Source organism: Apteryx rowi, unplaced genomic scaffold (genome assembly GCF_003343035.1).
Source record: "Apteryx rowi isolate R43461 unplaced genomic scaffold, aptRow1 scaffold_645, whole genome shotgun sequence".
NCBI lineage: Eukaryota > Metazoa > Chordata > Aves > Apterygiformes > Apterygidae > Apteryx > Apteryx rowi.
In genome coordinates this window covers 282,187-300,825 of record NW_020450922.1, presented here as the reverse complement: position 1 = coordinate 300,825, position 18,639 = coordinate 282,187, and the positions used below count along the sequence as shown (strand labels likewise).

At 37.3% G+C, this 18,639-nt stretch overlaps 1 protein-coding gene across 1 annotated transcript in view; it reads left to right on the top strand.

Moving 5' to 3' along the window:
- Positions 1-18,639, top strand: part of LRP2 (LDL receptor related protein 2) — a 157,999-nt gene that overhangs the window by 79,656 nt on the left and 59,704 nt on the right. Inside the window, exons 34-46 of the mRNA XM_026084515.1 lie at positions 993-1,232; positions 1,875-1,994; positions 2,391-2,507; positions 2,847-3,224; positions 3,771-3,785; positions 4,166-4,414; positions 5,567-5,778; positions 6,258-6,442; positions 7,374-7,602; positions 8,696-8,873; positions 10,885-11,013; positions 15,004-15,170; positions 18,352-18,495. Of these exons, the coding sequence (XP_025940300.1) occupies positions 993-1,232; positions 1,875-1,994; positions 2,391-2,507; positions 2,847-3,224; positions 3,771-3,785; positions 4,166-4,414; positions 5,567-5,778; positions 6,258-6,442; positions 7,374-7,602; positions 8,696-8,873; positions 10,885-11,013; positions 15,004-15,170; positions 18,352-18,495 (2,363 nt within the window). The remainder of the gene's footprint in view (positions 1-992; positions 1,233-1,874; positions 1,995-2,390; positions 2,508-2,846; positions 3,225-3,770; positions 3,786-4,165; positions 4,415-5,566; positions 5,779-6,257; positions 6,443-7,373; positions 7,603-8,695; positions 8,874-10,884; positions 11,014-15,003; positions 15,171-18,351; positions 18,496-18,639) is intronic.

The following is an 18,639-nucleotide window of genomic DNA, read 5'->3' as shown; positions in this document are numbered from 1 at the left end:
ACCCAGATTTTTAGCTGTGCGTTTGTGGATAAATTGTGAAGTTTTTATCTGGGAAAAGCATTGCTCTGAAATTAATTGGACAGCACATAGGAACAGGGGATTCAACACTGGCGTCGTAAAGAATGCACAAAAATATCCATACCTAACTAGTTCTCAAAAATGAATTGACTGAGTCACAAAAATTGCTCTTCTCAAGAAAAAAATTGCCCTTATTCTTAGGTTATTGTAAATTTCTAAGGTATTGGAATGTTACTTGCCATATTTTGATGCATGGGGGATGAAAAAAGCATTGAATAAAAATGAGGACATTTAAAAAATAGCATAAGAAAAATAACAATACCATATGCATTATCTAACCTTCCTCTAAGATTAGAGCTGCACCTTTTATTTCATCTAACATCTAAATAGAAATTTTCTGGTTATTATATTTGCACACTTCTGAACTATTTGTTGTTTCTTGTTTTTTACAGTCAAGTAGATTAAAAGCACATTGGTTCATTTCCTGGTTTAATTGTAAAATGGCTTTTATGACATAGTTGGTGCATGTTTCTTCAGAGTTAATTCTTGCTTTTAAGTTGCAAACAAGAAAATAGGACATATTAATAAAATTCTGTCCCTTAATGCATAAGACTAATACAAATAAGGTATAAAATCTGTCTCATATTAGTTGGCTATTTTAGAACATCTAGGATGTTTTGGGGGGAAAATGAAAGTATAGAACAAATGGCTACTCGAAGAAGTGATTTTTCTTGTTCTTCAAATTGTTTTGAAGTACTTAATGTAACTTTTTATTGTTGATTGCAGTTTAAAAAATGTTATAATGCAGTTCTGCCACATGTTGGTATGACTGGCATATTTTCACTCTGAGCAATGTGCATTTTAGAATTTGATGCATATTTTAGACGTTCCATAAGTGTATTGAATATACTGTCAGGGAAGGCAAGTTTTGGAGATCCTTATAGAAATGTCTTCCTATTTTGTTTTTTGTTTAGACAGTTCTTGTGCTTCATCAGCCTTTACGTGTGCCAGTGGACAGTGTATTCCAGGTCGCTGGCATTGCGATAAACACAATGACTGTTTTGATGGCAGTGATGAATTGCATTGCCCTACACAAGGACCCACTTCATGCCCTGTAAGCCTGTTCACCTGTGACAATAACCGGTGTATTCCTAGGATCTGGCTGTGTGATACTGATAATGACTGTGGTGATGGGTCAGATGAAAAAAATTGCAGTGAGTATCAGAACTGTCTGGTTTTTTAAACACGTATGTATGTCTCTGTGGGCATAAGAATGATAAATGAAATTAGGAAAAAAGAACTGATACCTAAGTTAGAATAATATTTTGTAGTCTGTAAGATGTGGAAAACTCACCTAATTTGAACTATCAGAGCCAAGCAGAATGCAGAAGAGTCATTTAAAAAAATAAGCTGCAACTGTGACAGTTGTAATCATGGTGCTGCAAAATCTCACATGTTGCAATTTACAGCAACAAGCAACTAAAGCCCAGATGTTCTAAACACTTAGCGAGTGATYTCAGTAATGACTAATGGTGTAGTCAGCTAATCTAATCTGGAAGTTTCTACACAGAAGTATCTGTAATTATTTTGCAGTGAAATAAGACCATAGTTTCTCTGTATATTTCCTTTGGGATTATTTCTCACTGTTGGAATTGTGTAGTTATTTTGCATGACTTCTAGCCTGCATATGAATAAATAATTACCTGATACTAAAATCTGTGCTTGTAATTTATGTGATTACTAACTGCTGCGTTGCATGCTGCAAGTTAGTGACAGTGTCTTTGTAACTCTCTGTATTATGCTGATTTCAGAAGAGAGAAAAGAAACACAGCAGTGTTTGTTGTCATTCTTAACAGCTTTCACAGGTACCTGTGAACTTGGGCAGTTTCAGTGTCCTGACCATCGCTGTATTGACCCATACTATGTCTGTGATGGAGACAAAGACTGTGTAGATGGTGCTGATGAGCATGACTGCAGTAAGTATAACTTCATTTGTTGAACGTTTCTTTAGTGTTTCCTCAGATTCACGCCCTGAAGGGTGTTTGACCTCGTAAGAGACAGCTCCAAGATAGTAGAATACATAATAAACAAATCTGTGAAAAAAACCCCACCCTGTGTTTATGATGCTTATTTACACATTTGTAGCAAACCCTTTGATCTCTAGGCTGGTTGTAGAGGACTGAGACCTGTTTCTTCCAAGTTTTCTGTGGATTCCAAGATCATTGCGTTTTATGTGTCCTAGGGAAATCATGGTCTTGAGTGGAACTTGGACTCCTTATATCACATCTGACTTGTGTACCTCTAGAAAAATTGGTTGCAGTCTAGTCTGTAAAATMAAGTGAATAGTTAACATACTGCCTTTTATTTTGCAGTATACAACTGCAGTGCCACACAGTTTAAGTGTGTAAGTGGAGACCAATGTATCAGTACTTACCACCGGTGTGATGGTGTTTTTGACTGTAATGATCACTCAGATGAGACTGATTGTCGTAAGTATATTAATGCTGAAATAAAAGCTCAAGAACAGATTTTCTGGCAAAAAGTAGAGTCTGTATTTCTTTTGCACCTAAAGTTTTCTGTTACTTGACGCCTCATTTTTAAGGGTTTAAAAGTAAAATTAAGAAGTATATGTAGTTAGAAAAATGAAAATCTTATATCCATTTCTGATTCTGAAATGTCATGTGGATGAACTGATTGGGGGTCTTTGGCCTGATTTACAAGCGGCACAGTTCTTTATAGTATTGAAATTACTTATGCAAGAGGTGAACTGAACCTTGTGTTTTTGCATCTCCATCTAAAACTGAAAACATTTAATGTCATTCTTTTAGCTACGAGACCACCAGGGATGTGCCACCAGCATGAATTCCAGTGTCAGTCAGATGGCAATTGTATTCCCGCTACCTGGGAATGTGATGGCCATCTTGACTGTGCAGATGGTTCAGATGAACATCATAGGTGTCCTGCCAGGACCTGTCCTCCATCCCTTTTCCGCTGTGACAATGGCAACTGTGTCTCTCGGGCGTGGATCTGTGATGGTGATAACGACTGCAGAGATATGAGTGATGAGAGAGATTGCCCTACTCAGCCCTTCCGGTGCCCCAGCTGGCAGTGGCAATGTCCAGGTCACAGTATCTGTGTGAATCTGAGCAAAGTGTGTGATAATTCTGCCGATTGCCCTAATGGAGCAGATGAATCTCCATTGTGCAGTAAGTTACTGTTTAAGCATCTACAATAGCTTACAATGTGCTGTGGCTTCAGAAAGAAATGGAGTATGCTGAGTGTCAGAACAACAGCCAGCTGTATTCAGCATACTATATTTAATGCAGCAACATTTCTAACAGAAATTAAAAGCGCACTGAAATTAGAGATCAAATAAGAAATTGCACTTGGCTTGCAGTGAGAGGAGACCACAATGATGTCTATGATGAATTCATTAACTGTGTCTAGTCCTGTGCTCTGAATTCATATATGACTTTCACTGACTTCAGTATAGAGGTTTTTATATAGCAATGCAGAAATCAGCTTTGTGTTCCCAAACACATTCACTTAAATGTGGTATGCCTTAAGTTCAAATGAAATGTGATTCAGTTTTTAATATTTTCTTTTAAATTTCTAACTTCAAGAATCATGAAAAAAAATCTAAAAGCTCATGTGTAGCCGGAATTTGTATTTATGTTGATTATGAATTGATTTAAGTGTAACTCTTTTCTTTCTTTCCTTCCTTCTTCTCTTTAATCAATGCACATTCTCAGATGAACCCCAGCCAGGTATGATTATAAGCATTATTGTYTATTAATATTATTTTAGATTCTTAACTGTACAGTAAAGGATTTGTATACTTCTAGCTAGTTTTGAAAATTTTGTTATAAATACTCAGCAGACAGCCTTCTGGGATTCCCACCCTTCTTCTGGGTTTCAGCAGTAAATACTCTGTTATTGTATACCTTTGTGTGCATTATGTATATATGTGTGTATGTATTTTGCATAAAATATCAGCCCCAATGGAATCTCATATTGCATAATTGGTGCTTGTGCAGTCACATTCTGGCAGCAGTTTTAGGCTTGTAATGCAATTGCAAAGTATTAAATTTAGCATGGGAAGTTTTTGTTAAATATATGCTTATTTCCTTCCCAAACCCCATTTCAGATCAGGAGAGCTGCTCTGACAATAATGCTGGCTGCACTCACGAATGTATTCAAGGGCCCTTTGGAGCTCAGTGTACCTGTCCTGTTGGATATCAGCTTGCAAATGACTCCAAGACCTGTGAAGATATTAATGAATGTGACCCTCCTGGCTTTTGTAGTCAACATTGTTACAATGAAAGAGGGTCTTTTAGGTGCTACTGCGATGACGGCTACGTTCTAGAAACCAATGGGAGGACTTGTAAAGCTGCAGGTAAGGAACATAGATGTCAAAACCTGAAGAATGACAACAGTGTCTGGAAAATGTCCAGCATTGCCATTTTCGTATTGTCATCTTTTGAAAGAGCTGATGCAAACAGCCATTTACAGTCATTCATGGCAGATGATCTGAGTATTAAAACTGACAGCTAAGGGGTTAATTGGTAACTATTACTTTCTTGAAACAAAACCATTAAGTAACACACTGAGTTTTTAACGCTGGCATGGTGAAAAATAATATTCTGGAGAAAAGCAATGTCAGGCACCTGTAAGCTTTTACCTATAGGCTAAAATCTGCTCTTTATTTTAGAGTTCAGTGCCCACAAAATTTATAAATCCCAGCCTTTTGAGAAGACTTAACTAGTGACTGTGCCTTGTACTCATCTCTCAAGAGCAACCACCACTGACATTGCTCTGTATCTCTTTTGTAGTACACTAGTAGCACGTAGAAGCCATAGCAGAGTTTGTTACCACAGGTTTCCTGATTTAGGAGTATCTTCAGGCTGTGGAAGACTCTTGCATTTTACTTCCAAATAGGTCACACCCTTGCTAATTTGAAGTTTCTCAGAGACTATTGTCTTTACAGTTGCTGCTTTACAGTTGCTTACCCGTATAAGCCTCTGCAGAGAAATATAACCCCAGCAGCCTATGTCTTTCCTGTCTTTATTCTTCTCCCTGGCCCCCAGGCAGTCTGAAGGGAAAAAAGGAGAGCAGCCTGACTGAAAAGGAGGAAGAGCTAGATTGGGTAGGGTAGCTGGTGAGACAAGGAACTTTGGAGTCAGAGTTGGGGGCTGGGAATTGGTAGTGGCTTCTCTGGATGTCAGAGGCAAACTGGACAAACTGGAAGGGAGAGGCCCCAGTGCACAGACATGAGGCTGGAAGGGGGGTCTGGTAGAAGGAGTAAATGATGGAGAAAGAATGGAAGAAACTCAGGGTAGATCCCAAGGTCAGGATGGACAGACTGAATGTGATAAAATAACTTGGTCTGGGAATTGATTTGACTTTCTGCTTTCAGAAGATTCTGTTTATATCTAGATACAATAGCTCTGACACTATAAAGCCATGTTAAATTACTCAGTGTTACTTTTCTTATAGAATTACTGGTGAATAGCTTATTGGTTTATTTTTGTTTCTTCTTCTTTGATAGAATCTGGAAATCTTCTCTTGCTAGTGGCAAGCCGTAACCAAATTGTTGTAGACAACATCACTTCTCAGTCACACAGTATTTATTCTCTGGTTCGAGATGGGAGGAATATTGTGGCTATTGATTTTGATTCAATCACAGATCGTATCTTTTGGTCTGATACAACACAAGATAAAATTTGGAGTGCTTATCAAAATGGGACAGACCGAAAAATAGTAAGTTTCACTGAGTTATTCTTGTCTTTTCATCGTGGAGAGAAAGGGAGGACCCTGTATCTGCAGGTAACAAAGGGGAAAAGGCAAATCCCAATGTAGTGAGAAGAGAGATAACAGAGAGAAAGTGAAACAACTCTGTAGATATTAAGCCAACATTTCATACAGCTTTTTGAAAAAGAAAACCCTTCAGGAAACCCTTTTTTAACACCAAGCTGTAAACTGATTTTCCTATTAGTAGATGCTTATTTCTTTGATAGATCCACAGAAGTTAGTAGGAATGTTTGGGTATATCCTTTCTCAGCAGTTTGAATGGGTGCATTGTCACTCATTCTGTAGAACAGCTCTAGAAATGATATGGTTCCCTGTTTTCTATAGCTACAGAAGTGTACAAGATAAAAATTTAATATCAACTAGCTTGTTCTCTCTTTCTCTCTCTCTTGCTTTTTTTTGCTTTTTTTTTGCTTTTTTTTATTAAACAGGTGTTTGACAGTGGTGTCACGGTGACTGAAAGTATAGCGGTAGACTGGGTAGGTCGAAATCTTTACTGGACAGACTTTGTTCTGGAAACAATTGAAGTCTCTAAAATGGATGGGAGCCACAGGACTGTGCTGATTAGCGAAAATGTAACAAACCCAAGGGGACTAGTGTTAGATCCCAGAATTGAGTAAGATTTTGTTTTGTTTTGTTTTGAAAAAGATGCATATTTTGTCATGATAACAATAGAAGAAATCAGTTTATATTTGTCCAAAGTTTTGACAGCTGGGGGAGCAAACTTAAGAGATTTTTTTTAAGATAATGTGTTTACAGACTTAATTTAATGTGAATATTTAACATCATATAATCATTATTGGTAATCTGTTACTCTGACTGTAATAAGGTGTTTGTCTTATTCTAAAATAGATCTTCCTGCATTTGCTTCACAGATAGGAACTTTTAATTTAAAATTCTTTTATATTATGATCACTCAATGTTATACCACAGACCTAGCTACAATATAATGTGATATGCCTACCTGTCAAAGAACAGGCTCTTTTGTAGCCACAAAGCTAAAATAATCATTTATATCATATTAAGATCATTACAACAGCACCTTTCCGTTTTGGACCGCAAGTAGCATAGTGTAAATGGGATATTATGGTTTGAACTGTTCATGTACAAACCTTTACTTTTTCTGAGCCCTCCAGCATCAAGAACTTTGATCTGTACTGCCAGCCATGTGAGGCTCTCAGTTACAACACTGAGAGCGTAATCAAGGCATGCCAGTAAAGGCACAAACCTGTATCGAATTAGTGTTCAGCAACTGGCGAATGAGATTCTAATCAACATTGGAAAAGAGTGAAAACAAAGTAGCTTCTGTTTGCTGTTATCAGTTACAAATGAAAATAGTAGTAGAAGTATTTAAAAAATATTTGCAGCAGAAGTTATGGTAATATCTTGAATAAGCATATTGCTGAACTTGGTGATTTCAGTACCACTGCATAGGGCATTTCTTAAAAGTGTTGTTTCTGTAATTTGTGTAACAAGGCTTTGTCTAGCATTTTTCAATAAGGAGTTAGTTTTTTTTCTGACTGGTAACCACAAGCTACTTTTTGCAGTGCTCATGTGATGTTCTGGAGTGACTGGGGCCAAAACCCTCGAATTGAAAAAGCCAGCATGGATGGGAAAATGCGAACAGTTATCATTAACAATAAAATCTACTGGCCCAATGGACTCTCAATTGATTACCCAAATAAGCTGCTGTATTTTGCTGATGCCTACCTTGATTATATCGATTTTTGTGATTACAATGGAAACAATAGACGACAGGTGGTTGCAAGTGATTTGGTAAGACATCAATAAAAATCCATTGTTTTCCCATGTCCTTACTGATAGTACTTAACAGCATATTTGCACTGTCATAGACTTGGATGTATTTATCTTCAAAATATTCCTATGAAGTAGAAGAAATATTTTAGCTGCATATTACAGTTGGAAAAAGAAAAGTTACATATCCTATCCATGGTTTCACAGGAGATCTTTAACAGAACCTGGAGATGAATGCAGGCTTAGTGCTTTAGATCATTCTCAAATGCTTTCTGCATGCATGAAGTCTAAAGGCTGCACCTGACACTGCTGCTAAAGCTGGTGCATTTGCTGTAGTCAAACACACTCCAAAAAGCTTGGAAGAACATTCCCCTGTCACATTCTGTGAGTGATAACTGCTGCTGCTGCTCTCGACAGCAGCAGGGGCTCTGTGTTGCCCAGACTTGCTACATGCTGCCACTTCATGAGGACTATCCGTCTTACAAACTATCTCCCAACAAAGTGCTGCTGTCAGTTGGCAAGATTGTGTGGGTACCAGTGCAATAATTCCGATGCTCAGCTGATACACATAAGCTGGTATAAATAACTGCATGTATTTTTTTAACAGTCAAACCTCAGGGCTTGTTTGTCTTTGGCCAGACAGACAATTCTTGTGAACTAGGAGCTGGTGCAATCTTCAACTCTTTCTTGCCCCGCTCCTAGTTTTCTGAAATTTAGATAAACAACTTTCTGCAACACTCTGGAAAATTACAGGGGAGCTTATCAAAGATGCAAGGACTGACAGGTCCGTAACTCCCAGCAGGCATTTCCTCTTGTGCCTTTGAAAATCTACTGTTGGGTCTTTATCTTTTGGTTCCCTGTGTTCCACCCTGCAGTTTGATTGCTTTATGAATTCCTCATGCTGTGTTATAGGGTCTATTTAGCATTTTCATTAAAAAAGTRTATTTCCCCCATAAAAACAACCAGTATCTTGTTTTCAGGCAATATATGAAGGATATCTTTTGAGACACAGCTGCTACATTTTTTATTGTGCTCAGCTCTGGTGTTATTTCAGTGCAGCCTTTAGATGATACTGATCTCCAGAACTAAATTGATAAACATCCTTGCCTTTTAGATATTGCAGCATCCTCATGCTCTAACTGTTTTTGAAGATTTTGTGTACTGGAGTGACCGGTACACTAATCGGGTAATTCGGGCCAATAAATGGCATGGAGGAAACCAAACAGTTATGATTTATAACATTCACCAGCCTCTGGGGCTTGTGGCAGTCCATCCTGTAAAACAACCTCATGGTAAGTTCAGCAAAACAACTTTGGTAATTACAGAAACAAAACCATGCAGTATTCTCATGCATAAGTACTCCTGGATTTGGTCATGTCAACAAATGCACTGGGTTGAAATGAGCAGATATAATTTATACTGTTGACTTGCAACTGAGGATCATTTCAGCCTGTCCAACCTGCTGAATAAGCTGCTGTTTAGGGAAAGTAACCTGGGCAACATATGAGCATAATGAATAGACAAAAGGAGTAACAGAGAAGTGGGACGTGCAGTTCTTCTGCTGTTTGTTTTGAATGTTTCTTTTAAGAAAATTGATTTTTTTTAATTTTTTTTTGGAACTCATTTGCGTTTGTAAAGTCTGTCTCTGTGGCATACTGGCCTCAGTTCCTTGCACATTAATTATATCATGCTTCTAGACAAGATGACTGTCATCATCTTGCTTTGCAAGCACTTTTACATTATTTCACTTGATGAAATAATAATAAATTAAAGCCCTTCATTACATTTAAGATTTCCTCTGAGATCATATGCAAGTGATTTCTTACATGTCAAGGAAATCACTTTTTACCTCTGTCAGGTAAAGGCATCTTMCAAATCAGACTTTCTGTCAGACATGACCTGAAGTGTGGAAAATATGTTGACACAAATACTGTCTTTCACTGTTCCTGCAATATTTCTTGTGTATTGACTGTTTTTAATAAGTAAGTGTTACAATGACTTAAATTCTTTTTTCTGAAAACTTTCTTACAGAGGTGGGCTCTTAGTGTGAGCAATTTCAGTGCTATATTGTCTGTGCATTATTTCGGAACAAAACCTACCTCTATCATGTTCAGTGACAAAGCCACTTAGCACTGTTGTTGGAAATTGTTCAGTAACTAAAGGGTACCGTTAATTTATACATCATAGTTCTGGTTTAAGAGGTTTTATTTTATGACTCAGGGTAGTAAAACCTTTCTGCCACTGGTGGGGAAAATGATTTACTGTTTTCATTGTATTAAATTAGTATGTTTCATGATTTTTCTTTTAGAATTGTTCTGTTGTACTGTATATGGCCAGACAGAGAAGAAAAGTAAACACTTGCAAAATACCAAAACATGCTAATGTTTACAAATGAAGAAATAAGTATTTAATAACTGAAATTCCAAATACAGTGTTAAAACTGTATCTTCCTCTTTCCTTTTTTTGTAAATCATTAGAGTTTGCATCATTAGATTTTAGACTTGTTATACTGGTGAGATGAATTCTTCTTTGATAGTTTGAGTTCTGAGTTTATGCCACTGTTTTACTGCCATCTTGTTAATTTCTTTTCCGTGCTCGTTAGCTTTCCTGTTTGGCACACTTGGGGTGGTTCCTGGAACTTACTGGCTTCTTAGAAAAAGACCTGTTGCAATCGCTAAGGGTATACTCAAAATATGATTTTATTTTCTTATGAAGATGGCTTATCCTGAAAAATCCTCTTTAGCAGCAAGTTTGTCGAATCTAAATGGTTGAATTTTAATGTGCAGTAGTAATGGCACTCAGTAGAGACCTTGTTCACTGTCCCATTTACAGTTTACAAGCTTAGACTGAAAGTTTCAAAGTGATCCAAAGAAATTACTCATTAAACTCCCTCAATCTTTGAATGAGATCTGGGCAACTATGTTTTCCACTTAGTTTTCTCTGAAAAGCTTCAATAAATAGTTTAAATCCCCCATCTAGAAAGGTTAGAATGGTCAGAGACTGAGAATCCTGCAGGCCTCCTGAAGCAGTTGACAAAGGTTTGAAAATTAATTTGGGAGACTTTACATAATAAAAACAAATGAAAAGAGCAATAGAATATTGGTCCTGGTTTTACAGGAAGGTTCATGCCATGTTGTAAGTATATTGGTATGCTTGTGGTTCTTGGAAATATTTTAATTTTTAAGTTTAAAGAAATATGAAAACTGATATGGTACTGGGCTGGTTTTAACAGTATTGGTGACATCGAATGTTCTTCCTAGTCTATTATATTGTTAGTTGCCAATATTTTCTTTTTCTTTTCAGATATCAATTCTTGTTCATCATCCCCCTGTAGCCACCTCTGCTTGCTTTCTTCATCTGGACCACTTTTTTTTTCCTGTGCTTGTCCTTCAGGATGGATGCTTTCTCCTGATAACAGAAACTGCATGAGAGGTAGGGCAGTAATAATGAGAGATGAAAAAAATGACCTGATAGATTGTCAGAGTCATGCCTCTGTCAGGYAAAAAGCTGACTTCAAAACTGTAGGCTGCTGTTCATGAAATCAAAGTTTGGGGCCTTTCCAGGTAGGCTACTCTTAGGAAGGATGCCACGTGCTTTGGGCTAAAGGTTTGGAGCCAGGTTCTAGAAAGAACTCAAAGCCAAAGATTTAGATGCTTCATTTGGGGGGAAAAATGAATGAACTGAATTTTCTTTTAAGCACTTTAAAAAAGGCCACATTTTGTAGTTTCCCAAAACATTCAGTGTTTTGCTGTTGGAATACATCTGGAAGGAGTTGAGCATTAGTTAAAAACGAAAGATTACTCTGGCAGAACATTGTCCTTCTCTTTGTAAGTATTCAGCCTGCAAACTGTTGCACTTGTAAGAAAGTAGGATGCAGTGCTAGAATCTTGGTCACTGAGTCTCTTTTCTTCCTGTCCTTGACTGCCACATCATGTTCCCCTTTTACCAGTCAAGCTCCATTTTAAGATTAATTTGTTTTCTTGCCCCTAAAACTCCAATTAAAAGATTGTTACTTAACGTCACAATTTTGGTATTTGGAAACTTTCTGGTTTTTAGTTTAAATACTCTTTCCCCAGTTTATGCCCATTTTTGGCATTGTCCTTCAGGATAAATAGCATAAGTAGTTCTCCTTTCTTCCTGGTATGTGTTCCTTTTATATATTTAAAGAGACTATCACATTCTTTCTCGGTCTGTATTTTGCTAGGAAAGAAGCCATGCTCCTTTGGTTTCCTCTAATCAGAAGAAATGCTTTGCCTTCTTATCACTCCCTTCAGCCTGTCTGAACTAGTGCATTGTGGAATTTACATCAAAATTTCACAACTTGAGCTTTTTTCCCCAATGTAAAAAATAAGTATGCAAATGCAGGAGGTCTAGAAACAGAGCCTTACGGGCCTTACAGGTGTTGCTTGTGTATTGCAACAGAGCTAACCTTTGCAACCAAGTATTTCATGTCAAAAAGTACCGTTGAACTTTCTTTGACCAGTCCACAGACCACGTATGATTTGTAAAAATCATTCAGCCAATTCATTTTAAAAAAAGTCAAGAAAATTACAAATTGCTGGCAGGCAGTTTGTGACCAGAAATTTGACCAGATTAATTTTGTCAGATAGAGCATTCACTATGAATTTTTCTGTCAGCTCTACAGATATGAAATGTGCTTTAGTGCCTGCCTAATAAGGAAGCTTCAGATCACTGAAATTTAAGTAGAAATGATCTCTGGGCTAAGCTAATGCTAGAAATCTCTGTTTCAGTCAGAAGATCCTTTTCTTTTAAAACCGAGACAGTTTTAAAGGCCAAAACACTCTCCCTCCCTGCTTGATACTTAGCAATGTGTTCTTTAAAGAGCCATATTGCAGTCTCCTTTTTCTTAGCAGCAGTAAGAGAATTAAAAATGTACATAGGTTGAAGTGAAACGCACTTTTGTTTTTAATCTGATACAGAGGGGATTGCTTTTAGAATTCTACGCTGTTTTTTGTATGTGCAGGCCTACAGGGATCATGAGGAAAATAATGGAATATGGCAGTGATGAAGCACATGCAGAGGTGGACCCAGGTCTATTCTCTGCCACTGAATCAAGCTGTTGATCTTATCTTTACTTCCCAGCAGTGATGTGTTAAGTTCCCTGTGTCTAATTAGGTGCTGCTGTGACCCTTTTTTATAAGTTCCATAATTGTTCAATATAAATTGTATGAGGGAGAAACAGAAATGTCCCCCTGTGAAGCACAGTTCTTTGAAACTATATGGGCTTGTTCTTTGTTCTTGGATGAAATCTATACATTTAAAACAGTATGTAGAAAATGTCTGCAATTTGGGGGGATTTTTTAAAATAACGGATTTGCCGAAGGTCAGCTCATCAGCAACATTGTTATAAAACTTCGCTGATTCTTTTCATGGTAAAAGATTTTAGTTATTGCTAATGGTTACAGAAGAATAGGCATTTGCAGTTTCTCTTCTGATATTTTCTATGATCCTAATCCTCGCTGTCATTGTTTGGTTTGGTATGCCAGCACAAACTTTCAGCAGAAAGATTAAACTGAGCTACATGCATTTGGTTGCCCGGTGTTCTCTATAACACAATGATGTTGCTGGCCTCTGCATACTTAATTAACATATTGAATATTGCTAACTTCATGTTGATGAAAAAGTATTGATGCTAGGATTGCACCATTTCTTGCTTTATATAAGACCAAGAATGCTAATATTATAAGGTTGCTTTTGCAGTTATTTTACTTTAAGCTGCTTTTTGATATTTATAATAAAGATGGTAATGTAGCAAACTGGCTTGAAAACAAAACAAGGAATTTGTGGATATTGCAGCCTTACCTTATACTACCTTACCTTAATATTAGTACTCTAAATTTAGTATTTTTTACATTTAATATAATAATACATTAATTTTACATAGGTTATCATTTGTCATGTAAATTTGTGTTAAATGTAACAATTGTACAAAGGATGTTACATGGATCTGATTAAGCTACACTGATTTTAGGTCTGAATAGCTCCTCAGAATTAATCTGTTGCCCATTATATGAATGAAGAGGAATCAGACTATGCATATTTGCATAGGTGTTAAATTTAACAGAAGGAACCACCAAAAATTTTCTGTTGAATATAATTGGTTTGTTGGTCATAGTTTTAATGAGACTCTCAGACTTTTGAAGCACCAGCACTGTCTGGCCTACTTTGAGTAGCGTATCTATGTTTGAAGAGGGTTTGGCAGCAGCGTACTGTGTACAGTTTGAGAGGCAATAATGACTGTGGTATCTTATGTGCATTGAAACAATTTCACATGAATTTAGCTGCTCCATGCACACATTTTGTAAAAGGGCACTGGCCTGCCACATTGGTGGAAAAAAAAAAAGTGGAAGAGACAGGAATTTCAGAATTAGAGCTAGTTAAATGTCTTCAGGCAGTTATTTGCCAAAATTTTGATTTTGTGCTGAGACAAACACTATGTAAACTTGTGTCAAATTTGACAAATAGTTCTTGCTGCCAGAGAAGAGGGGGGAGAAGAATTTTGGAAAAGTGCAATTGTGCTGTGGTTTGTGGATTTTCATGTCAAAATTAATTTTCATTGCAAAATTTAGCTAAATGTATTGTTTAAGAGCCAGTGAAGCAAAAAAAAACAAAACAAAAAAACAACTTTGATCTATTACAAAATGTATATTCCACAGCTCTAGGGATAACTTCTTCCCAAACTCYACTTCATGTCAGAAGAAGTGAGATGCTGCTGCCTTTCCCATGACAACAGCCCAGTTCCCTCTCAGCTGGTAGCTTATGCCTGTGGACAGAGGCTAGAGATTTTGTTCTGACCTCCAAGGGCAAATGGACAAGGAATAAGGGAGTTAGTGTTCGGGAGATGCTCTTCCCCTTCTTCCTCGCAGAGGAGAAATTGGGTTGCTGGCTCACACTGTAAAATTCTCTAATGCATTTCCTCAGATCACCTGACTAGATGCCCTTTTTTATATGATCTAAGCATAAGGATATGTGTTTACCTAAAAACAGATTTGCTATAAAGGAGCATGACTACCAAAAGATAAAACAACAAAATGCGGTACTGCAATTATATTTAACAATACTCAGAAGAGGGACATTGAGTGATGTACTTCCTCCCTTAGCCACCAAGGAATGGTCCGGCTTTGTTTACTTCCACCTTCTTAGAATTTTCTTGAACACTTTTTGTGATTGAGCACAGTGCTGATACTTTAAATATTATAACTATTACAACAACTGACTACCTCAGTCCTAGTGAGATAAAAAACTTAAACACAGATGGCTACAAAACATCACTGGTAACTTTCATCCATCCCCTGTCAGCATCAGGGAACGGGCTTCTAGGGAGCATATCACATTGCCAGTTTTTTGATCAGATGAAACATATTGGAACATAATTCTGAATTATATTACATGTTTTCACAGTTGAACATCCTTTCCTTATTGCTGTAAGAGATAATATAATTTATGGAATTTCTCTGAACCCTGAGGAGAAGACTAATGATGCCATGGTTCCAATAGCAGGAGTTCAAAATGGTGTTGATGTTGACTTTGATGACACAGAACAGACGATTTACTGGGTTGAAAATCCGGTGAGTTAGTATTTGTGTTCAAAATTTGCACTCAAGTAACACTTTCTACTTTAAAATAATGTTTTTGTTAAAAATATATTAGCATTGCAGGCAATAATTTTAATGAATATAATTGAAAGGAATGAAAGCTGCTTTTTTTTTTCTAGGATAAGTTAAAGAAGCTCGTTCTCATTTGTAAATTAGTTTTTTTATTTTTCAACTGAAATACTTGATTAATGCTATTTCTGGCTCAGCCAAAGACCTGAACAGGAAATACTGGAAAACGTGGCAGAGCAATACTCTCAGCCCTTTGCCATAGTCCACTGTTTCTCCTCTCTATTGACTTAGGACTTAATTYCACATACAGTCAGAGCACTTTTCCATGGGAGCAGTACACTGGACACAGTGGCACTAATCATTGGAATGAAGTTGCTTGTTCTCATGATCAGTCTCTAGTTTGAGTACCTCCTGAAGTAGCAGAGTACAGAGGTATCTGAGTTTTTTTAACAGGAGAAAGTGATTGCAAAGCCACAGCGATTTCCAGGTAGCACACATGAGGCTTATAGTTCTAAAAAATAGTTTGAATTAATTTTTAATAGTAGATTATAGTTGTTTGATTGAGCCTTTTTAATGATTGTCCTTGCTGAACTAATAAGTGATGTATGCTCCTTAAGGTTATTTTGCCACAAAAAATCTCAGTCTTTGCAGGATAAACACTTTTTAAAAAATCTGTGTATGTCTGGGAGATGGACATGGAATGAAGCTGCTGGTTCGGCAGTATATCTGCTCTTAGAAACTTAAAAAAAGAAGAGTGGTGCTAAGTCCTGGAGAAGCATAATAAGGAAATGTTCATAGTTAAGCTTTACAGAAATAATTCACGCTAATTGGTTACCTTCCATCCACAAAGGAATTTACTTGGTCTTTTCCCAACTGGTTTGCCTTTTGCGGGTTTAATGCAAAAAGTAGTGTAAAAATTACTCATTTTAAAGCCTTTTCTTTGTCACTCATAAATGAATTTTTCCTTGTGCATTACGATAACATGTTTAGTTCCCATGAGGTATTTAAATAGACCTATTTAAGCAAATCTTTGTCCCAGAGAGAAGACTAGTATTTGGGAATCTATTTGATCCTCCGTGCAGTCTGAAAACATATTCTTGCCAGCTCTCAGCCAGCAGCTACAGCTGACATTTACAAAAGGTTGAAGAGTTGTGTAGCAGGTCATGGCCGATGTATCCATTAACAGAACTGGCGTGTGAAATGCCAGGTGCAGCTGCAGGCTGAGTGCAGTAAGTACTATATTTTAGTTAGGTCTTGAGCTCCAGCCTGACAAAGGTATGATTATGGGCTGTGCCCCTGTCTATAACCCTGACCCATAGGGCTCAGATTGCTGTTGCTTCCCAACAGAGCTGAGGCACCTGCGTCATGGCTTCTTCTCTAAAAAACATATTTCACTAGTTTCTGATGGCAGAAGTGTGTTGCCTACTTTCTTCATTATAGTCCCACAAAGCCTCTTCTTTTAACACCCTCTTTTGCCTCCATCTGTTGCATGTTTGGGTTTCCTTGAGGTTTGTCTATACTTGCATAGTTTGTAGGTGTAATCTCACTGCCAGTATTGGCAACAGTTGAAGCTGTAGGTTAATATCCATCATCTTGTTCACCCTGTTTGAAGCACGCTCAGGGCAAAGACAAATATCAGAGTCCCACCTATTCTACTCGAAAAACACTTCTCAAGTATTTTTATCTTCAGTTATCATGTTCCATAGGTTTTTAATTGTAAACATCAATGATAGGCAGGAGACCTTCTAACTCTCTTTGAAGTGTCTATGATACTATACACTGGCTAAAGAATAAATTGTACATGCATCCATCAGGCTCTCAAAGCAGGGGTTGAACAGTTTAAAAAAAAAAAAAAACCCAAACCATAATTTAGCCTTCTTTCTGAAGAGCCATTTTGAATTCTGCCTTCAGATGATTCTATTAGGCATTATACCGATATAACGATAACAAAGCAATTAAAAATGTGCATGGACCAAATCATCACTGGGTGCTGATATAACCCTGACTCTGGCTTGTTTCTGTTCTGACCTGGCATGCGCAATCTGTCCTTCCTGACCTGGCATCATTTAGGTGCACAGCTTCTCTCTTCCAGTGGTGTGAACTCAGGGCTGCAGTGGTGGGCTGCAGGTTTTGTCCTTTTCTAGTTGGCGGTGCTCCGCTGTCTTTCCAGCAAAGTGCCARAGCAGAACAGACCTGGGTAGTAGCTCCCAGTCTGGGTGCCTCTGCCATGAAGTGAGGTCTTCCCAGGACAGGTGCCAGCATGCTAGCATTAGTGGAGGAGGAAGGAATTGGTGAGGAGAGAGACACAAGATTTCAGCCCTCACTCACAGCTCCCCGAACCCTGCTGAACCCATGTCAAAAAGGCTTAGTAATCTTTGTGATAGCTGCTGGTACTCCAATTCTGTTTTAGTATGTGTTTTGAAAGATTCATGTGATAATACCCATCACTGACTTCTGTACAACTCCTGTAAGATTGGCCTAATCTGAGAAAACCTCAGGAGGTCAGCTCCAGTAGCTACTTCAGATCTCCCTCGAGTTTGTCTCAGTTTAATGCTTGTTGATATCATGCTTTAGCGTCACACACTACATGTAGCTAATACCATTCAGCTTCCAAGTCATAGGCTGTCACTTCACGAGTTACCCTTATGAAGAAAGCTCAAAGGATAATCCTAGTCTAGTTTCTTGCTGTTACAGCTTATTAAAAATTTGGTTCTTAAATGTTTATGCTTAGAGAGAACACTCTTTATTTTCCTATATTAGGTTTCAAATGTATTCAGGATGGTTAACTGAGGTATCCTGGTCAAAATCTTTTGAAAATAAAGTGCAACTCACATTAATGTGACTGTATATAGCTTTAAAATATACATTTTAGTCTTATATAGCCATTTTTTCCTGCCAATCAGATTGATTTGATTGATGAACTGTAATGCTTCTTTACATCATATAATTATGATTTACAATAATATTTTTATCATGTTTATGCTTTGTGAATGCACAAATACGTTTCTGTATCTCTGTGGTATTTTCCTTTAGCTAAGAAAAGAGTATAGCATAAAATAAATGCTTGAGCAGTTGGAATAAAACAATATCTTCTTTGTGAAACTGCTCTTGACATTTTTTCTGCTTTCATTATCTTTTTTCCAAGGGTGAAATTCACAGAGTGAGGTCAGATGGAACTAACAGGACCGTTTTTGCTCCAGCAGCTGTTATTGGTACTCCTGTTGGCCTGGCATTGGACTGGATATCTGCAAATCTGTATTACAGTAACCCAGGAACACAATCAATTGAGGTAATTATTAAAAAAAGACAATTGTGAAATAAAAGCCTAGTTTTTTGGGTGCTATATACAGTTTGAAGTCAGTAATATTATTTAGTGAAAAATTCCTGAAATCAGACTTACTTTAAAACTTTGGAGACTAGCAGACTGATGGTG